This window comes from Cervus canadensis, chromosome 1, assembly GCF_019320065.1.
Source record: "Cervus canadensis isolate Bull #8, Minnesota chromosome 1, ASM1932006v1, whole genome shotgun sequence".
In the NCBI taxonomy this organism is placed as follows: Eukaryota; Metazoa; Chordata; class Mammalia; order Artiodactyla; family Cervidae; genus Cervus; species Cervus canadensis.
The window spans coordinates 75,640,018-75,655,991 of NC_057386.1; the positions used below are offsets into that span (position 1 = coordinate 75,640,018).

General features: G+C 44.2%; 1 protein-coding gene across 1 annotated transcript in view; it reads left to right on the forward strand.

Moving 5' to 3' along the window:
• The window catches only part of TBC1D9 (TBC1 domain family member 9), a 129,354-nt gene that overhangs the window by 41,493 nt on the left and 71,887 nt on the right, over positions 1-15,974 (forward strand). Inside the window, exon 2 of the mRNA XM_043485786.1 lies at positions 12,961-13,071. Coding sequence (XP_043341721.1) covers positions 12,961-13,071 — 111 coding nt within the window. The remainder of the gene's footprint in view (positions 1-12,960; positions 13,072-15,974) is intronic.

Here is a 15,974-nt window from a genome sequence, read left to right on the forward strand (position 1 = left end):
TGGAGTTAGGGTTTTAGTTGGGCACTTTTGCTTGCAAGGACCAGAGACTCAGGTTACCTCGGGTACCTGTATTCCTTGCCAGGATACATATGACCTGGACCGGGCCTGGAGACTCAACAGGAGGCCTGTGACAGTAAGAAGGGGCTCCCCGCCTCCCGCTCAGCTCCCTATCATAGGTCCTGCTCATCTGCCCTCTGCATTTCTGCTCTTTTCTCTTGAGGATACCTGGCTTCCTCAGCCTCTGCTTTGTATCTCTTCTTTAGCTCGTGTTTTCGCCTCTGTGCCACCTGACTTGTTTGCTGCCTTCCCTTGTCATGGAATTCTTTCAGCTTCCATTGGTAACTGCTTGGCTTTGCTCATCATCTGTCTCAGCTCAGATTCCCTTAAGATGAGGGGGATGGACTGGCCAGGCTCATCTTATACTAGGTCACACTCAAGCCCAAGCCCTGTGTTTCTGGTCATCATCTCTGGTGAAAGGCAGCCTTATTTCGTATAGTGTGACATTCCTCCTGTTCACCCCCATGCATGGCGTGAATCCTAAGGAGGACCAGTTCTTAGGGTGACCAGTGCCCGAGACAGGAAGTAACAGGAGCTGATTGGTTACGGTCTCATCTTTTGTGATGTCTTAAGGCAGGATTTTCATCACGAATTTTGTATTCCTTTATTAATTCTTTTACTATAGCTTTATTATAAAATAAGCACATTGTTAATAATTATGAGTACAAAGTTTTACAAAGTATAGTTCCAACAGCATAATTATTACTTTGAAAAATACAGTTCTAAGAGTCGAAAAAGAGTTCCTCATTCCTTCGCTGTGGAGCATCTCCTCATACTGATGTCATTCTCCAAAGAGAACCATTATAAACTGATCCTTCCAGCCATTTCTTATGTAGGTATAAACACATATTGCCTGATTGTTTGCCTTGCTTATGTGTAGCTAAAGGCAACACTGTGGGTACTTAAAATATAATGAATACTCAGTGATGAAAGTAGCAAAACTAATTTCATTCGTTTAACTTTTATGGTTTTTAATTTGGACTATAATCTTCTGATTTAAGATAAGCTAGTTGTGAAACACCTAGTCACTACAACTGAGTTAAGCCACATATGTATGAATATGTATCAGTTTGTTGTATTCTGTGCTTTATATACTAAAGGGAAAAAAATGAAGTTTAAAAAAAATGTCTCAAAGGATAGACCCCTGTCCATTGGAGTGTGTTTTGAGAATGCCGTTCATTCCAATATTGACCCCTAGCTGGCATATTGCATCCTGGCAACAAGATTACTAACCTGTGGTTGTGAAGGAACAGCTGTAATGTAAACACAGTAACCATCTGTTTACTTGATGGCTTGATCTCTCTGAGTAAAGAAAGCCCAAAATAGAAGGTTGGAAGTAATTGAGCAAACAACAAAATTTTTTTTTACATCATAAAAATATTGAATGTACATTTGAGAAACTTTTAGAAACTTTTAAACAACCAAAAGGAAGCAAAATTGTTTTATCCACCAACATGTTCATTTTTGTAATCTTTAAAAATGTTACAATTCATTGCATAGACAATATTGTAACTTGACAGCTACATATAAAACATGTTGGACAAAAATTAAAGCTTTGTGGTTTTTTTTCACATAGCATACTAAATATGTTTTGCCATCTCATTAAATAATTACTTGAGGATATGACTTTAAATGTCTAAATATCATTGTATAGGTGTTCTATAATATATATAGACATTCTAGATCACTGACTATGAATGTAATTTTAAATCCATAACTATTTCTGTTGTTGTTTAGTCGCTAAGTCGTGTCCAACTCTTTTGTGACCCCATGGAATGTAGACTGTCAGGCCCCTCTGTCCATGGAATTCTTCAGGCAAGAATACTGGAGCAGGTTGCCATTTCCTTCTCCAAGGGTTCTTCTCATCCCAGGGATTAAACCCGTGTCTCCTGCATTGGCAGGCAGATTCTTTACTGCACAACCACCAGGGATGTGATACTACTTCACTGTGGAGAAGAGGTTAGCTGAATTAGGAGGAAGATGGGCAGTTGTTTGGGGACAGTAAGTGGCTTCTGCAAATTCAGCCCACCTGACAGAAGGGGTCCTAGGACCATCACACTCAGGTTTCCTTGAGGTGGTGGGTGTGGCTTGTCTCTTAGAAGCAGTGGGCTTCTCACCAGTGAACTGCTCCCAACAGCACCAAAAGGACCCCTGCATCCTTGCTCTTATGCCTGACCTTGATCATCAGTTTCAGGTATTTAGACTTACTTCTGTAGACAAGATGGGAATCCGTACACCTTCCCATCATATAAATATAATGAATATGCATCTATCTTCCTCTTCCTGGGTTGAGAACTTATTTGAGGAATTGGATTACCCAGGTGCCTTGGGTGCTTCTGAATAAATCCAGTCTATTGTCCTCATTGGTCTAGATCAGAGTAGTCCTGAATCCCTGATTAAAGTCTGAGAACAACAAGCTTGTCTGTGGAGATGACATCACCACTGCACTGCCAGGGTCAGGACCGCTCCCTGGTGTGTGGTCCATGCTGGTGCCCAGGGACCCACTCTTAGAAGGGCCCAAGGCTTGGTTTTCTGTTCTACTTTGGCTGTCTAGGAATTCCTAAGAATTTTTGACAAAGAGTACCTGCATTTCGTTTTGCATAGGGCCCCACAAATTGTAAAGTACATCATGTAAAGTACAGTATTAAAGAGATATTTTAATGGTTCCTTCTCAGACATCACCTCTGAAGAGAAGGAAAAATCAATTCCACCTGCACTCCCTTTTCTGCAGGAGAAGAAGGTGCATGTGACTTTAAGAGACTAGCCTGCAGGGTGAAGTGGAGCAACTCCTGTAAGACTTGGCCTTCCAGGATGCTTGGGAGGCCTGAGCAGCTCAGAACTCATTGGCTGCTTGACAGAGGCTCTGCAGGCGAAATGCTCTTCTGATTTAGGATTTCTGCCCTGTTTGTTTAATTGTAAAGCAGCCTGTGTTTTATCTTTTGTGGCAAATATGAACATATATTTGATCCTTAACTTTCTGGGCACAAAGACCCTGCGATCCAGAATTAGTATGAAATGCTGCAGAAGGGGTGCCCCGCCTCTCTGAGCCTCACCATTCAATCCCCTTGAGCCTGCTCCCTTCTTGGTAAGAAAGGAGTCAAGGGTCTCTTCAGAGATCACCGAATCGGCTGGTTCAGATTCTTCACACTTGTACTTATTTTTTATTATTTTTAAAAATTGAAGTAGAGTTGACATACAATATGTTAGTTTCAGGCGGGTTCTCCCCACTTTTAAACCTAGGCCCCTTAAGATAAACGTAGGACAGAAACCTCATGCCTTTCCTTATTCATGTATTGGGGCTTCCCAGGTGGTGCTAGTGGTAAAGAACCCGCCTGCCAATGCAGGAGATGTAAGAGACGCAGGTTCCATCCCTGAGTCGGGAAGATCCCCTGGAGGAAGGACATGGCAACCGACTCCAGTATTCTTGCCCGGAGAATCACACGGACAGAGGAGCCTGGCCGGCTGCAGTCTGTCTGGTCACACAGATTCGGACACCACTGAAGCAACTTAGCACACAGCACATTCTTGCCTTCAAGTGAGAAGTGATTCTGTGCAATTTTAGTTTAGTTAGCAGTGGCAGAGCGATGCTTTTCTTCATTTCCCAAATAAAAAGTTATAGAAGTAAATGTACTCTTTATATGTGACTCTAATAAATGTAGTCCCTCCAGCCTCCCCTTCACCAATGCAGTGCTATTTAAAGTGCCTGTTTGGCAACCTTTTTGTTTCAGCTGCCTTGAGCTAAAGAATAGAAATTGAGATTAAGCATTTAGAAAGCTAGAGCCATTTGTCTGTTAAATTAAATAATGAAGAAATGGGAGGTTTTTATTTTCTTTGTCTCTTTTCATATTCTGTAGCTATATTTTAGTATTTCATGGGCTCTGTACTTTACAAAAGTCTCAGTCTGCAACATACTGGAAACCAGAAACAAACTGATTCTTACCAGGAATAAAGTACTGTCCTTGACAGAATCAGCAATGTATTTCCTCCGTTAGCAGAATTCTCATTCATCTTTCCACAAATGGTAACAAGGTCGCACGTGCGCATGTGTGTGTGTGTGTGTGCGCGCATCTGTGTATGTGTGTGTATATGTGTGTGCGTGTGGATGTGTATGTGCGTGCGCGCTCGCGTGTGTGTGTGTGGATGTGTGTGTGTGTGGATGTGTGTGTGTGTATGTGTGTGTGTGGATGTGTGGGTGTGTGTGTGCGCGTGTGTGTATGTGTGTGTATGTGTGTGGATGTGTGTGTGTGTGTGTGGATGTGTGTGTGTGTGCACGCACGCATGTGTGTGTGGATGTGGATGTGTGTGGATGTGTGTGTGTGTGGTGTGGATGTGTGTGTGTGGATGTGTGTGTGTGCACGCACGCATGTGTGTGTGGTGTGGATGTGTGTGTGTGTGTGCACGCGCGTCTGTGTGTATGTGTGTGTGTGTATGTGTGTGTGTATGTGTGTGTGTGTAGATGTGTGTGTGTGTGTGTGTGTGTGTGTGTGTGTGTGTATGGGCTCCCTTCCCTCTAGTAACTTGTCCTGCTGCAGTGCTGTGCGTGCTCAGTCGTGTCTGACTATTTACGACTGTATGGACTGTAGTTTGCCAGGCTCTTGTGTCTATGGAATTTTCCAGGAAGAACCCTGGACTGGGTTGCTGTTTCTTCCTGTGGTGGCTCTTCCCAACCCAGGGATTCAGCCCGCGGTTCCTGTGTCTCCTGCATTGGCAGGCAGAGTCTTTACCTCCTGAGTCACTGGGAAGCCCCTGACTTGCTTATTTCACTGCAGTTGTGATACACACCCGGCTGGACTTGTGTCCTGAAAGGCAGCAGTGTAGGTGAGAGGGGAGAATCATGGGTGGCCTATTTCTACCACTGATCATGGTTTGAACCATGTTGAGAAACCGTTTTCTACCTAAATATGCTAGAGGAGTTGGAAAATAGGCAACATTTATGAAAACAAAACACTCCCAGACTGTCCTGAGCTGAAAGTAGAATCCCAGCTTTGGACTGGTCTCTGCCTTTGAGCCAGCAGGACTCAGGTCTGAGAAAGGCTGTTAGACTCTTTGAGGCTATGACACTGAGGAACACGTTGTCTCCATCTCCAGCCGCAGCACCTCACCCCGCCAAACCTCCATGCCCCTTACCTCTTTCAGCGGAGACCAGCGACCGCCTGGATTTCTCTCTCAGACCCACTGTGACTGGCCTGCATTAGCCCAGATGGGCCATCACACTGGGGGCATTACAAGCTCAGGTGCAGGTATAAGTAGGGAACCAACTGTCACCCGGCAATTCCAGCCTTTCCCTTCAAGGCTGTTCACACATGCCCGTTCCTTCATCTCTCTCCTGGTCTCCTGGTCTCCTGGCCTGTATGGTAGCGCAAACAGAGGGTTTGCCAACCTGTGAGGGGGATGCAACAGTTGAAATTGACTAAATCTTTGAGTTTTCTTTTTTTTTTTTTTGGCAACAACTGATAATCTCTGGACTACTTGCCAGAAGTAGGGGAATGGAAAGACAATGCTTTCCCTAAATAGTAATAGCTCTAGTCTTGATCCAGCTTCATTCCAGATCATTTTCAATATTCATTCAAAAGTGACAGATTACTTCCAGAGATTAGAGAAGTTAATTTCCCATGGTGAATTTCTGTTTCAGATAGAGTTTGGTCTGTATCACCCCCCACTCTCTGAGATGGGATGTTTTAGCCTTTTTCTCAAGTCTTGGTCCCCTTTTCTTGTCTGATTTACAGGCAAGTTTAATTATTCATGGCCAGTTTACTAGAACTTGTTATATTCGGGCCTGTGGGACAGAGATGAATAAACTCTGAAAATAATTCTTGGTTTCTTCCAGTGTCCATCAAGTTGGAAACTTTGTGGCCCATTTTGTCGATATTCAGCATGATGTGGAGGACATTATTCCAGGCTTTGGGAATGCCAGGATAAATAAGGCTGTGCCTGCCTCAAGGAACTCACAGCCCAGTGGGAAGAAACTCCTTTTTTCCCCCGGTAGGAAATGGTGTGACAGTTGCCTTAGTAATGTGAAGTGCAAAGTGGTTAGCAGGTCACAGACAAGGGAATAGTTAATTGCTAGGAGATTTGGGAGTGTTGAGAGGATGGGGAAAGTGTGTGAAAAGAGTAGAGCAAATGCTTTAGGTGACTTGACCTGGTTATTGAGGGAAATAGACATTTTCCAGAAAGAAAAAAAGACATTCCAGATCAAGTAAAACAACTTGGGCAAAGCCTCGAAGGCTTTAGAAACAAACAAGCAAACAAACAAGATTTATTCAGAGAAGTGTAAAAATTATGACGTGGCCGGTGTTGATATATGTATCTATCAGCAACTGCTTCTAGATATTATTGTTTAAGTGTGTGTGTGTGCAAAGTGTCTCAGTTGTGACCAGGCTCCTTTCTCCATCAAATTCCCCAAGCAAGAATACTGGAGTGGGTAGCCATTTCCTTCTCCAGGGTATCTTCTCGACCCAGGGATGGAACTGGGGTCTCCTGCAATCCAGGCAGATTCCTTACCATCTGAGCCACCAGGGAGGCCCTGTTATCGCTTAAGTTCTTTCTGCCTATTATCACACAGTCCACTTAAGTGCTAGACATACATGCTGGGTACCAATGACATAGAGGCAGCAGCGGAGAAGGACAGATGGGAGCCTGTGACCTGTAGAAACCTTACATGGGAAGGAAAAAGAGGGCCTTGCAAATACTGATCCCAAGGTCTTGCATTTATATAGAACAAATACACAGAAGCAAATCCAAATGTAACAGAGAAGTAAATCCGAGTATATTGCCTCTCTGGCTTTTAAAAATATCTGGTGTATTTGCTGAAAGTGAATTGTTGAATCCAGTTGTATATATGAGTTGGAAGCCTCTAAATAGTTAAACTCTGAATTTCTTGACCTTAGAAATTTCAGCAAATGTCAGCACAGTAGGAAAGGGCAAGTAACTCAGAATAGGGAACGAATGACCAATAAACAGGGAAGAGATTACCCAAACTCATTAGTCATCAGAAATGCAAATTTCAAGAAACAAATACTGTTTCTCCCCCTTGAGATGGGGTTGAAAAATTTTTTTTAATTTCATAATTACTAAGTGTTGGAGATATTAAGGATAAACATATTCTCCCTTCCCTGGTATTAATGTCAATTTCTGGTATGAGTGTTAAATTGGCACAATCACTTGGAATAGCAGTTTGTTAATAACTAATAAGGTTTAACACACACGTGGGCCTATGGCCCCAACAATTTCATTTTTATTTTTTATTTTTTTTAATTATTATTTATTTTTTAATATTTATTTATTTATTTGACTGCAACAGGTCTTTCATTGTAAGAGCAGCTTCTTAGTTTGTTGCATGCAACTTCTTGGTGCAGGCATGTGGAGTCTATTCCCTTGACCCAGAGATCAAACTCTGGTCTCCTGCATTGAGCGCATGGAGTCTTTAGCCACTGGGACCACCAGGGAACCCAACAATTTCATTTTAAAGAATATGTGCTTACATATTTAAGGATTATGCTACAGAAGAATGACTGCAGTGCCCATTATGGCAAAAAAAAAAAAAAAAAAAATAGAGATAAACCCAAATGTTCTTTACTAGGAAAATGGGTAAGTTACAGTGTATTTAAACAGCAGACTATTACACAATATTCAAAATGAATGAATCAGATTTATAAGTATAACCGGGGTAATTTTTACAAACATATCATTGGGTAAAGATTGTAGAAAAATATCAACTTTATCATTAATGTAAAATTTTAAATGTACATCAGTGCTATATTAGCGATATATTCATGTGTATATGTGGGGGCCAATGAAAGTATAAGGACGTGGATGGGAAGAGTAAAAATACTGGAGGGATTCTGGTGCCCCCTCCGGGGTGGGGGGGGAATACTGGAGGGTGGTGACTAGAGAGGAAAATAGGACTGAAGGGAACACAAAGAGGGGAGCTTTGCTGGGAGTGTGGTGTTTTCTTAAAAAGAAAAAACAAAACAAAAACGGGAACTTCCTGGTGGTCAGTTGGTTAGGACGTCACCTTCCAATGCAAGGGGTTTGACTCCTTGTCAGGGAGCTGCGATCCCAAATGCCTCCAGGCAAAACAAAACAAAGAAGCAAAGCAAAAAGCAAGCAATATCGTAAAAAATTCAATAAACACTTTAAGAAAGGTCGACATCAAAAAAATCTTCGGCAGATAAGACCAGTTGTTAACGTCGGAGTGGTGGGATATGTATTTTGTAAGTTTCAGGGTTTTTCTGTCGTTTAGGAATATTTCATGAAACAATGGTGCTCAGTACACACCGGGCACTCTTTTTGAGTGGATACTGTTATTATTATTATTTTTGACTGTGCTGTGTGGTTTGCGGGATCTTGGTTTCTGGACCAGGGATTGAACCCGGGGCAACCCCAGTGAAAGCGCTGAGTCCTACCCACTGGACCGCCAGGGAACTCCCTAGCAGATGCTACTGTAGCTTCCATGTCAGCGGACAGCCCATTCCCCAGACTGCCCCAGCAGGGTATTTGTAGGGCTCTGTCTTTGACAGGCCAGAAGGCTGACGGAATGAGTAGAGGGAGGCCGAGACAGCTGTAGGATCTTGTCCACTTTGACATTAAATTATCCCAGATCATCAGTAGATGGATTGATTGTTGCCATGGGCACATCCGTGGGTGTCGCACCCTCCCCTGACACATCCCTCCTTCTGAAGGGTGAGGGGCTGCCCAGGAGTGGAAATGCCTCTTGTCGGCATCGCAGACCCTTTAGTGCACACAGCAGTGGGAGGCCTAAAGGTACCAGTTTTGCAGAGTGTTTTCTGAATCTCCTTGAAAACAGCACTTTAATGTTATAAGATGCCCCCGAGCTAATGTAATAGGTAGATGCAGAGAAGAGTTATTTTGAGGACCGTAATTTGACTTAGTTATCTCAGGCGATCAAAGATTGTTTAACACCAGAAATAGCTGAGTAGAACAGCTGCTAAAACAGTGTTTTGTGTGGGAAATGATGAAAGGTTCAGTATTTTGACAGCCATTTCAGAGGGATGAGTAATAAGACTTCTAAGAAAATCCCGATTACTGCTTTTGGGGGGGAATGCTCTAGAATAGATTTCAGATTTCCCATTATCTAGTGTTCTGTGTGGACATACAGTGCAGAAGGAGTGTTTTCTCTTTTCCAGAGTCTTGACTGCTTGTCTCAGTACAATTTAGGCAGCACGGTAAGTATTTATGATTTAGGTCTTCTAAGAATACATAACTTGTCCTTTCATCAGACATGTGTTTAGGTCTTACCGTGCTCCAAGCAATGTTCGGGGTCTGGGGGTCCAAAGCGATCCATCATCAGACCTTGTTGTCATGGAGCTCCCAGCCTGGAAAGAGGAGAAGTGGAACAAGGCAAAATGTGCAACTGATTTTAAATAAATGCAGTAGCTATTACAGGAGCAGAACTCAGGGAGATCAGGGTTAGAAAGAGGTGGCGTGAGAGAATTAGGAGTTTGTCATTTGAGGTGGTGGGAGGTGGGCGCTGATGGACAAGCACACCATCCCAAGTGGAGGGAAAATCCTGGTCAGTGTTACCAAGTGAATGAATATTTAAAAATTTTTTATTTCTTTTTCTTTTTAATAATTTTATTTATTTCTTTTTGGCTATGCTAGGTCTTCATTGCTTCATGGACTTTTCTCTAGTTGCGGCAAGCAGGGGCCAGTAGATATGGATGTGCCTGTAAGTGAAAGTGTTAGTCAGTAAGTCGTGTCTGACTCTTGCGATGTCATGGACTGTAGCCCGCCAGGCTCTTCTGTCCACGGGATTCTCCAGGCAAAAATACTGGGGTGGGTTGCCATGCCCTCCTCCAGGGGATCTTCCTGACCCAGGGATCGAACCCGGGTCGCTTGTGTTGCAGGCAGGTTCTTAACCATCTGAGCCACCAGGGAAAGATGATGTGCCTTTTAGTGTTCATCTAAATCTTCATGGCTGATTCATGTCAATGTGTGGCAAAAACCACTACAATATTGTAAAGTAATTAGCCTCCAACTAATAAAAATAAATGAAAAAAAAAATCTTCATGGAAATGGTGGTGCCAGTTGTGAACGCAACTGGTTGCATCACCAACACACAGTTGGTGAGCTGGCATCTAGTCAGAAGCCCTCACTCCACTGGCATCCCCTTGAAGGCCACTCAATTTTCTTTCCCTCTGAGTGATACCAGAGGGTTTCTAATTAGAATAGTGGATGGTATAGATGATTTGTGGTTAGGGACATTTGTGGTCAGGACATGCGGATGGGATTGGACCTTTTCAGAGGTCTTCTCTCCTTGGTGTCACAGAGTACAGAAGACTAGTGAGACATTAAGGATGGGGAAACTGAGGCTTGGAGGGGCTGGGTCTGGGAGGTGGCCCAGCCCGGACTGCGAGCTCCAGAACCCGGACTCCCTCTGTGGGCTGCTCTGCCCGTCCTTGGAAGAATCTTTATCTACCATGATGCTCTCTTAGAGGCTCGTTAAACCACAGAGGCTGGGCTTCCACTGCTGGCTCAGACAATAAAGAATCCGCCTGCAACTCAGGAGATGCAGGTTTGATCACTGGGTCAAGAACATCCCGTGGTCAAGAAGGGAATGGCTCCTCACTCCAGTATTCTTGCCTGGAGAATCCCATAGACAGAGGAGCCTGGTGGGCTACAGTCCGTGGAGTCGCAAAGAGTCAAGACATGCCTGAGCGACTCATACACACACAAACCACAGAGGCTCATCCTGGACTGTGAAGCCTGTGTGCCTTAGAAACAATGTATGTGTCGCTTCCAATATTTTGATTCTGGAAAAGGAAACGTATTACCAACGCTTGCCTATTATGAGTGATGGACTTGTATTTCTGGTTCACATGTGTTTCTAGTTAACAGAGAGAGCAATCCAGTTTAGCTGGCGCTCCTTGCTTTTCCTATTAATACACTCTCCCATCTGCAGATAATTGAAGAGTAATTAGAGGTCTGCAGTAAATTCTAGTCACCGTAGAGAACAAAAATACACACGTGTGGTATTCTATGGAAAATGACTCCTCGGAAAACTCTGCAGACTCTAAAGACTTGATTTTTGATATATTTCATACAAGCCAGAGCAAACATATGAATTCATTTATCCTTTAGTGAAAGTGTGGGCTTCCCTGTGGCTCAGACGGTAAGAAGTCTGCCTGCACTTCGGGAAACCCAAGTTTGATCCCTGGGTTGGGAAGATTCCCCTGGAGAAGAAAATGGCAACCCACTCCAATATTCTTGCCTGGAAAATCCCAGGGACAGAGGAGCCTGGCGGGCTACAGTCCACAGGGCCGCAAAGCGTCGGACACGACTGAGCGACTTCACTTTCACTTTCACTTTCTTAGTGAAAGCATGTTGTTCCTGGTGTATGCAGGTCAGCTAGTGGTCATTGTGGTTTGCAGTGAACCTAGGTGGACTCCTGGCTGTGGACAGAGACCAAGGGGACAACTGTGGGGCTTCCCCATTCTTGCTTAATACCTTGAGTTCTGGAAGGCAAGGGCTATTTTGGCCACTTTACTAATGAGGACGTGAAGGCCACCAGAAACTTAATGGCTTGTGCATGTGCCCCAGACCAGGAGGGAGCTTTTCTGAACACTAGGTCACTTGACCCCAGGCTGGCAGAGCAGAAGAAGTGATGTCAGTAGCATCATGCATATTACGGTACTATTCAGTGGGGACAGAACCAAGCCTTAAGACGTTACTGGAAGACAACACGTCAGGAGATACTGGCGGTGACAGTTTCATAAGAACCCGTGGTTCAGATTCAGTAGAAATTCATGAGGAGTCTGGCCCGGGCGCAGGCACTGGGCTCGGTGCTTCCTGTATCCTAGTTATTTTCAACTGTGGCAGGTCATGGAAGGCTGGGGCCTTTTACTTTCCCCTCCCTGCTCGACTACCATCAGTTCCACCTCCAAGTCGTTTTTAATCACCATGTGACGAATAGCAAAGGACTCTGCCATGGAGATGGGGAAATGCTTGTTTCACAGCCCTGTTCACTCCTAAACTCAGCCCTAATATACTGCCTGGCCCTCTCCCCGACTGGATTATAAATGTCTTAGGGACTCTTGTCTTGCTCAGCTTCATGCCCACAGGGTCTGCTTTGCGTATGAAAGTGTGAAAGTATTAGTTGCTCAGTCGAGTCCGACTCTTTGCGACCGCGTGGACTGTGGCCCACCAGGCTCCTTTGGCCATGGACTTCTCCAGGCAAGACTTCTCCAGGCAAGAATACTGGAGTAGGTTGCCATTCCCTTCCCCAGGGGATCTTCCTGACCCAGGGATCAAACCCGGGTCTCCTGCATTGCCTGCACTCCCTGAGCCATCAGGGAAGCCCTGCCTTGCATGTAGTAGTTATTTATTGTTTGATGAGCTGACCTGTACCTTTTCGATACAAAAGAAAGGTGAGAATATTATCATTATGAAAATAACACGTGGGGCTGCCTAGCACGTGGACTCAGATGTACATGACTGACTGATTCACATGACTGGTTCCTGTGGTTTTGTTAGGTTACTTAAATTAAGGGTTTGTTTCCAGGATGAAGGGGAGAAAATACTACATATAGTTTGTAATGATGGTAAAGCAGAGACCCCAGAATATCAGTGCTTCATACCTTACTTTTTAGTTTGAAACAGGTGTCTATTATCAATACCATGGTGGGCCAGGGACTGAGGTAGGAGCTTTGTTGGTTTGGCTTTGGAAACCAGCGCCGTCTTTCAGCATATGCAGCATCTCGTGCAGGTGGGTGGAACAAGTATCGTAGAGCCAGCAGCATCGCAGCCGAGAGGAAAGTTTTGTCCAGATGGGAGGTGGTGGGAGAGGGTTTGCTGACAGGTCCACTAGAAGGGGCGTATCCACACTGCTGCTTTTGGGAGTTTGGAGGAGACCCTTAAACTTTTCTCCCCGCTGTCTGTCCTCAGGCCTCCTGGTGGGCACCCTTGATGTCGTGTTGGACTCCAGTGCCCGGGTCGCTCCTTACCGCATCCTGTACCAGACTCCAGATTCTTTGGTCTATTGGACCATCGCCTGTGGTAAGTGCAATATTTGGAAATACAGGAGGTGTTATGATCGGCAACTTTCTTTCAGAAGGGAAGGAACATTTCATTGTGAGATGCAATCCATTGGTCGTTTAAGACAAGTTACTAGAGCCATTTCAGCAGATAAACCCTGAGTCTCAGCAGTTTAACACAAGAAAGGTTTCTTTCTCAACCTGCTGAAGTCTTATTTGGATACAGTGGCCACTTCCATCTGTAGTAACACCCCATAGAACACAAAACTTCCAAGATTAACTTCCAAGGAAAAAGCAGGAGGTGGAGGCACACCTGTGTTTCACTTGCTTGGCCAAGAAGTGCCACCAGCCTCACTCACACCCCACTGGCTAGATAGAATTAGTCAGCATGGCCCCAGTCTATCTACAGGGAGGCTGGGACATAACTAGGAACACACGGAGTCCTGGGTGGGCTCAGGAATACTTATCCTTCCTACCAAGTAGGGATTATTTATTTCTCCTGATGGTTATCTGTAATCATGAGCTGGGCTTAAGGATGTCCCTTGTGGCTCAGCTGGTAAAGAATCCGCTTGCAGTGCAGGAGACCTGGGTTTGATCCCTGGGTTGGGAACATCCCGTGGAGAAGGGAATGGCAACCCACTCCATTATTCTGGCCTGGAGAATTCCATGGACTCTACAGTCCATGGGGTCGCAAAGAGTCAGACACGACTGAGTGACCTTCACTCACTGGGCTTAAAATAGTGGTAAACAGTCATGCTGTTATTAGGTCTCTCACAAGAACTGCTAGTCCAAAGTGGCTAAGGTTTTTTTGTTCTAAAGAGCAGGGGCACTGAATACTTTTTTTTTTTTTTTCAATTTTTTTGCCTCCACATGATTTTTTTAAATTAATTTATTATCTTCTTTAGTTTTAGATTTATAGGAAAAGTGAATAGATAGTTTAGAGCACTTCCATATACCCTCCATATATATGTTTCCCCTGCAGTTAACATCTTACTATGAAACATTTGTTCCAATGGGTGAACCAGTGTTGCTACATTGTTATTGAATAGAATCCATACTTTATTTAGATTTCCTTAGTTTTTACCTGATGTCCTTTTTCTGTTAGAGGATCCTGGCCAGGGTACTATTTTCTATTTAGTTGATAGATCTCTTTAATCTCCTCTTGGCTGTAGAAGTTACTCAGATTTGCCTTGTTTTTGATGACTCTGCCATTTTTTGAGGATAATGGTCAGGTATATTATAGAATTGTCCTTCTCTTGGAATTTGTCTGATGTTCCTCTCATGATTAGGCTGGGGTGATAGATTTTTGTGAGGAAGATCACAGAGATAAAGTGCTATTTTCATCACATTATGTCAAGCAAGGGCACCTCCTCTCAAGCTGATTTATGACTGATGATGTCCTTGATCACCTGGCTGGAATAGTGTTCTTCAGGTTTTCCCACTGTCTTCTTCTCCTTCCCAAACTGCCCTCCTTGGTAGTAAGTCACCATGCACACTTACTGAGTAGGGAGTTTTAATTTGCTCAATTATTTTTATCACTGTGAATTCATGACTATTTATTCTTTGCATTATAATCCAGCACAACTTTATTTTGTTGCTCAAATAGGTCTAGCTTTGACCATTGGGAGCTCTTTCAGTTGACTTTCTTCAGTTTTTAAATTTATCTCTGCTTGGTAGGAAGTGCCATGCTGGGATCTAAAGATATAAAGATAATCAGATCCGGCCTCTGCTCTTGAGAATACAAGGAAATAGTCAGTTACAGCCCAGTGTGAACACGTACCCAGCAGTGCCGTTGGGCGGTGGGGCTGCCAACTAGAGACAGGAACCTTGGCTGGCCTTCTGCAAGGGTAGGGGGAGTTCTGTGGGTATGATTTTAGGCTGCCGGAAGGCTCTGGTACCCTAGCAAAACACTCTCAGGGATTCAGCATCTGAAATTCTAACATGGTAGTTGTGTCCCTTTAAAGTTATTCTGGTTCAGGTGCAAACAGGAGAAACAATGAAATGACTTAGCATTTCAGCGTTCCAGTGAATGAAGGAATGGCAGCGTGAGCCAGGGCAGGGAGAAAACCATCCAGGCCGGTGTGAGGGCTGGGGATTAGAGCAAGAGGAAAGGGATGAGGATGAAGCAAGACAGAAGCTGGACCCTGACAGTGTCATCCCTCATAAGATAGAGCTGTATTTCACTCCACACAGGGGCCACACCCAGTAGCTACGGTAGAAGGGGAAGTGCCCGGTGGGACTTGGTTGGGGAAATGTCACCTTTAGTTGGCAAACAGTGTAGAATGGTATTAAAATAGACATTGGAGCCAGCAAGTGAAGAAAGAGAAAGGAAATCAGGCAGAACTGCCAGCACCCTGGACATAAGAAGGCTTTGACATTCTCATCTTCCAGCACTTGCATCACTTGTTCCGGACTTTCAAAAACCTGTAGAGCCTGGAGGGTCTCAGAACCCTTAGGATTCCTGGCCTTCCCAGGTCAATGCATGCGTACGGGGCTGTGATGAGCTAGTTCCTATCTGTGACTATTTTTTTTTTCCTCCCCTGACATCTGACATCACTACTCTTCACTCACTTTCTGAGGTTTTGCCGTTCTATGGAGCAAAGGCTCCAAGGAATGCTCCTATGCGGAAGAGCCCAGAGTTACAAAGACCAGTTATTCCTGAGTTGCTAAGGAACACGGGGCAGTAAATGCTGATGTCATAATTTGTACCTCAAGGAGATGATGCCTGTCACACGTGCATGATCTCATTATGATAAACCTGGAACGGTTGTAGCTTTTGAATATATTGATTACCCAGAATTTCCTTGTAGAAGACTCCACAGAAGTGAGACTTCACAACCTCTGTTAAAGTTCATTCACCCACGAATTGTTCCTTCTTATCGATTCTCTTTAAAACCCAAATGCCTGGCTCCCTTTCAGGAGATT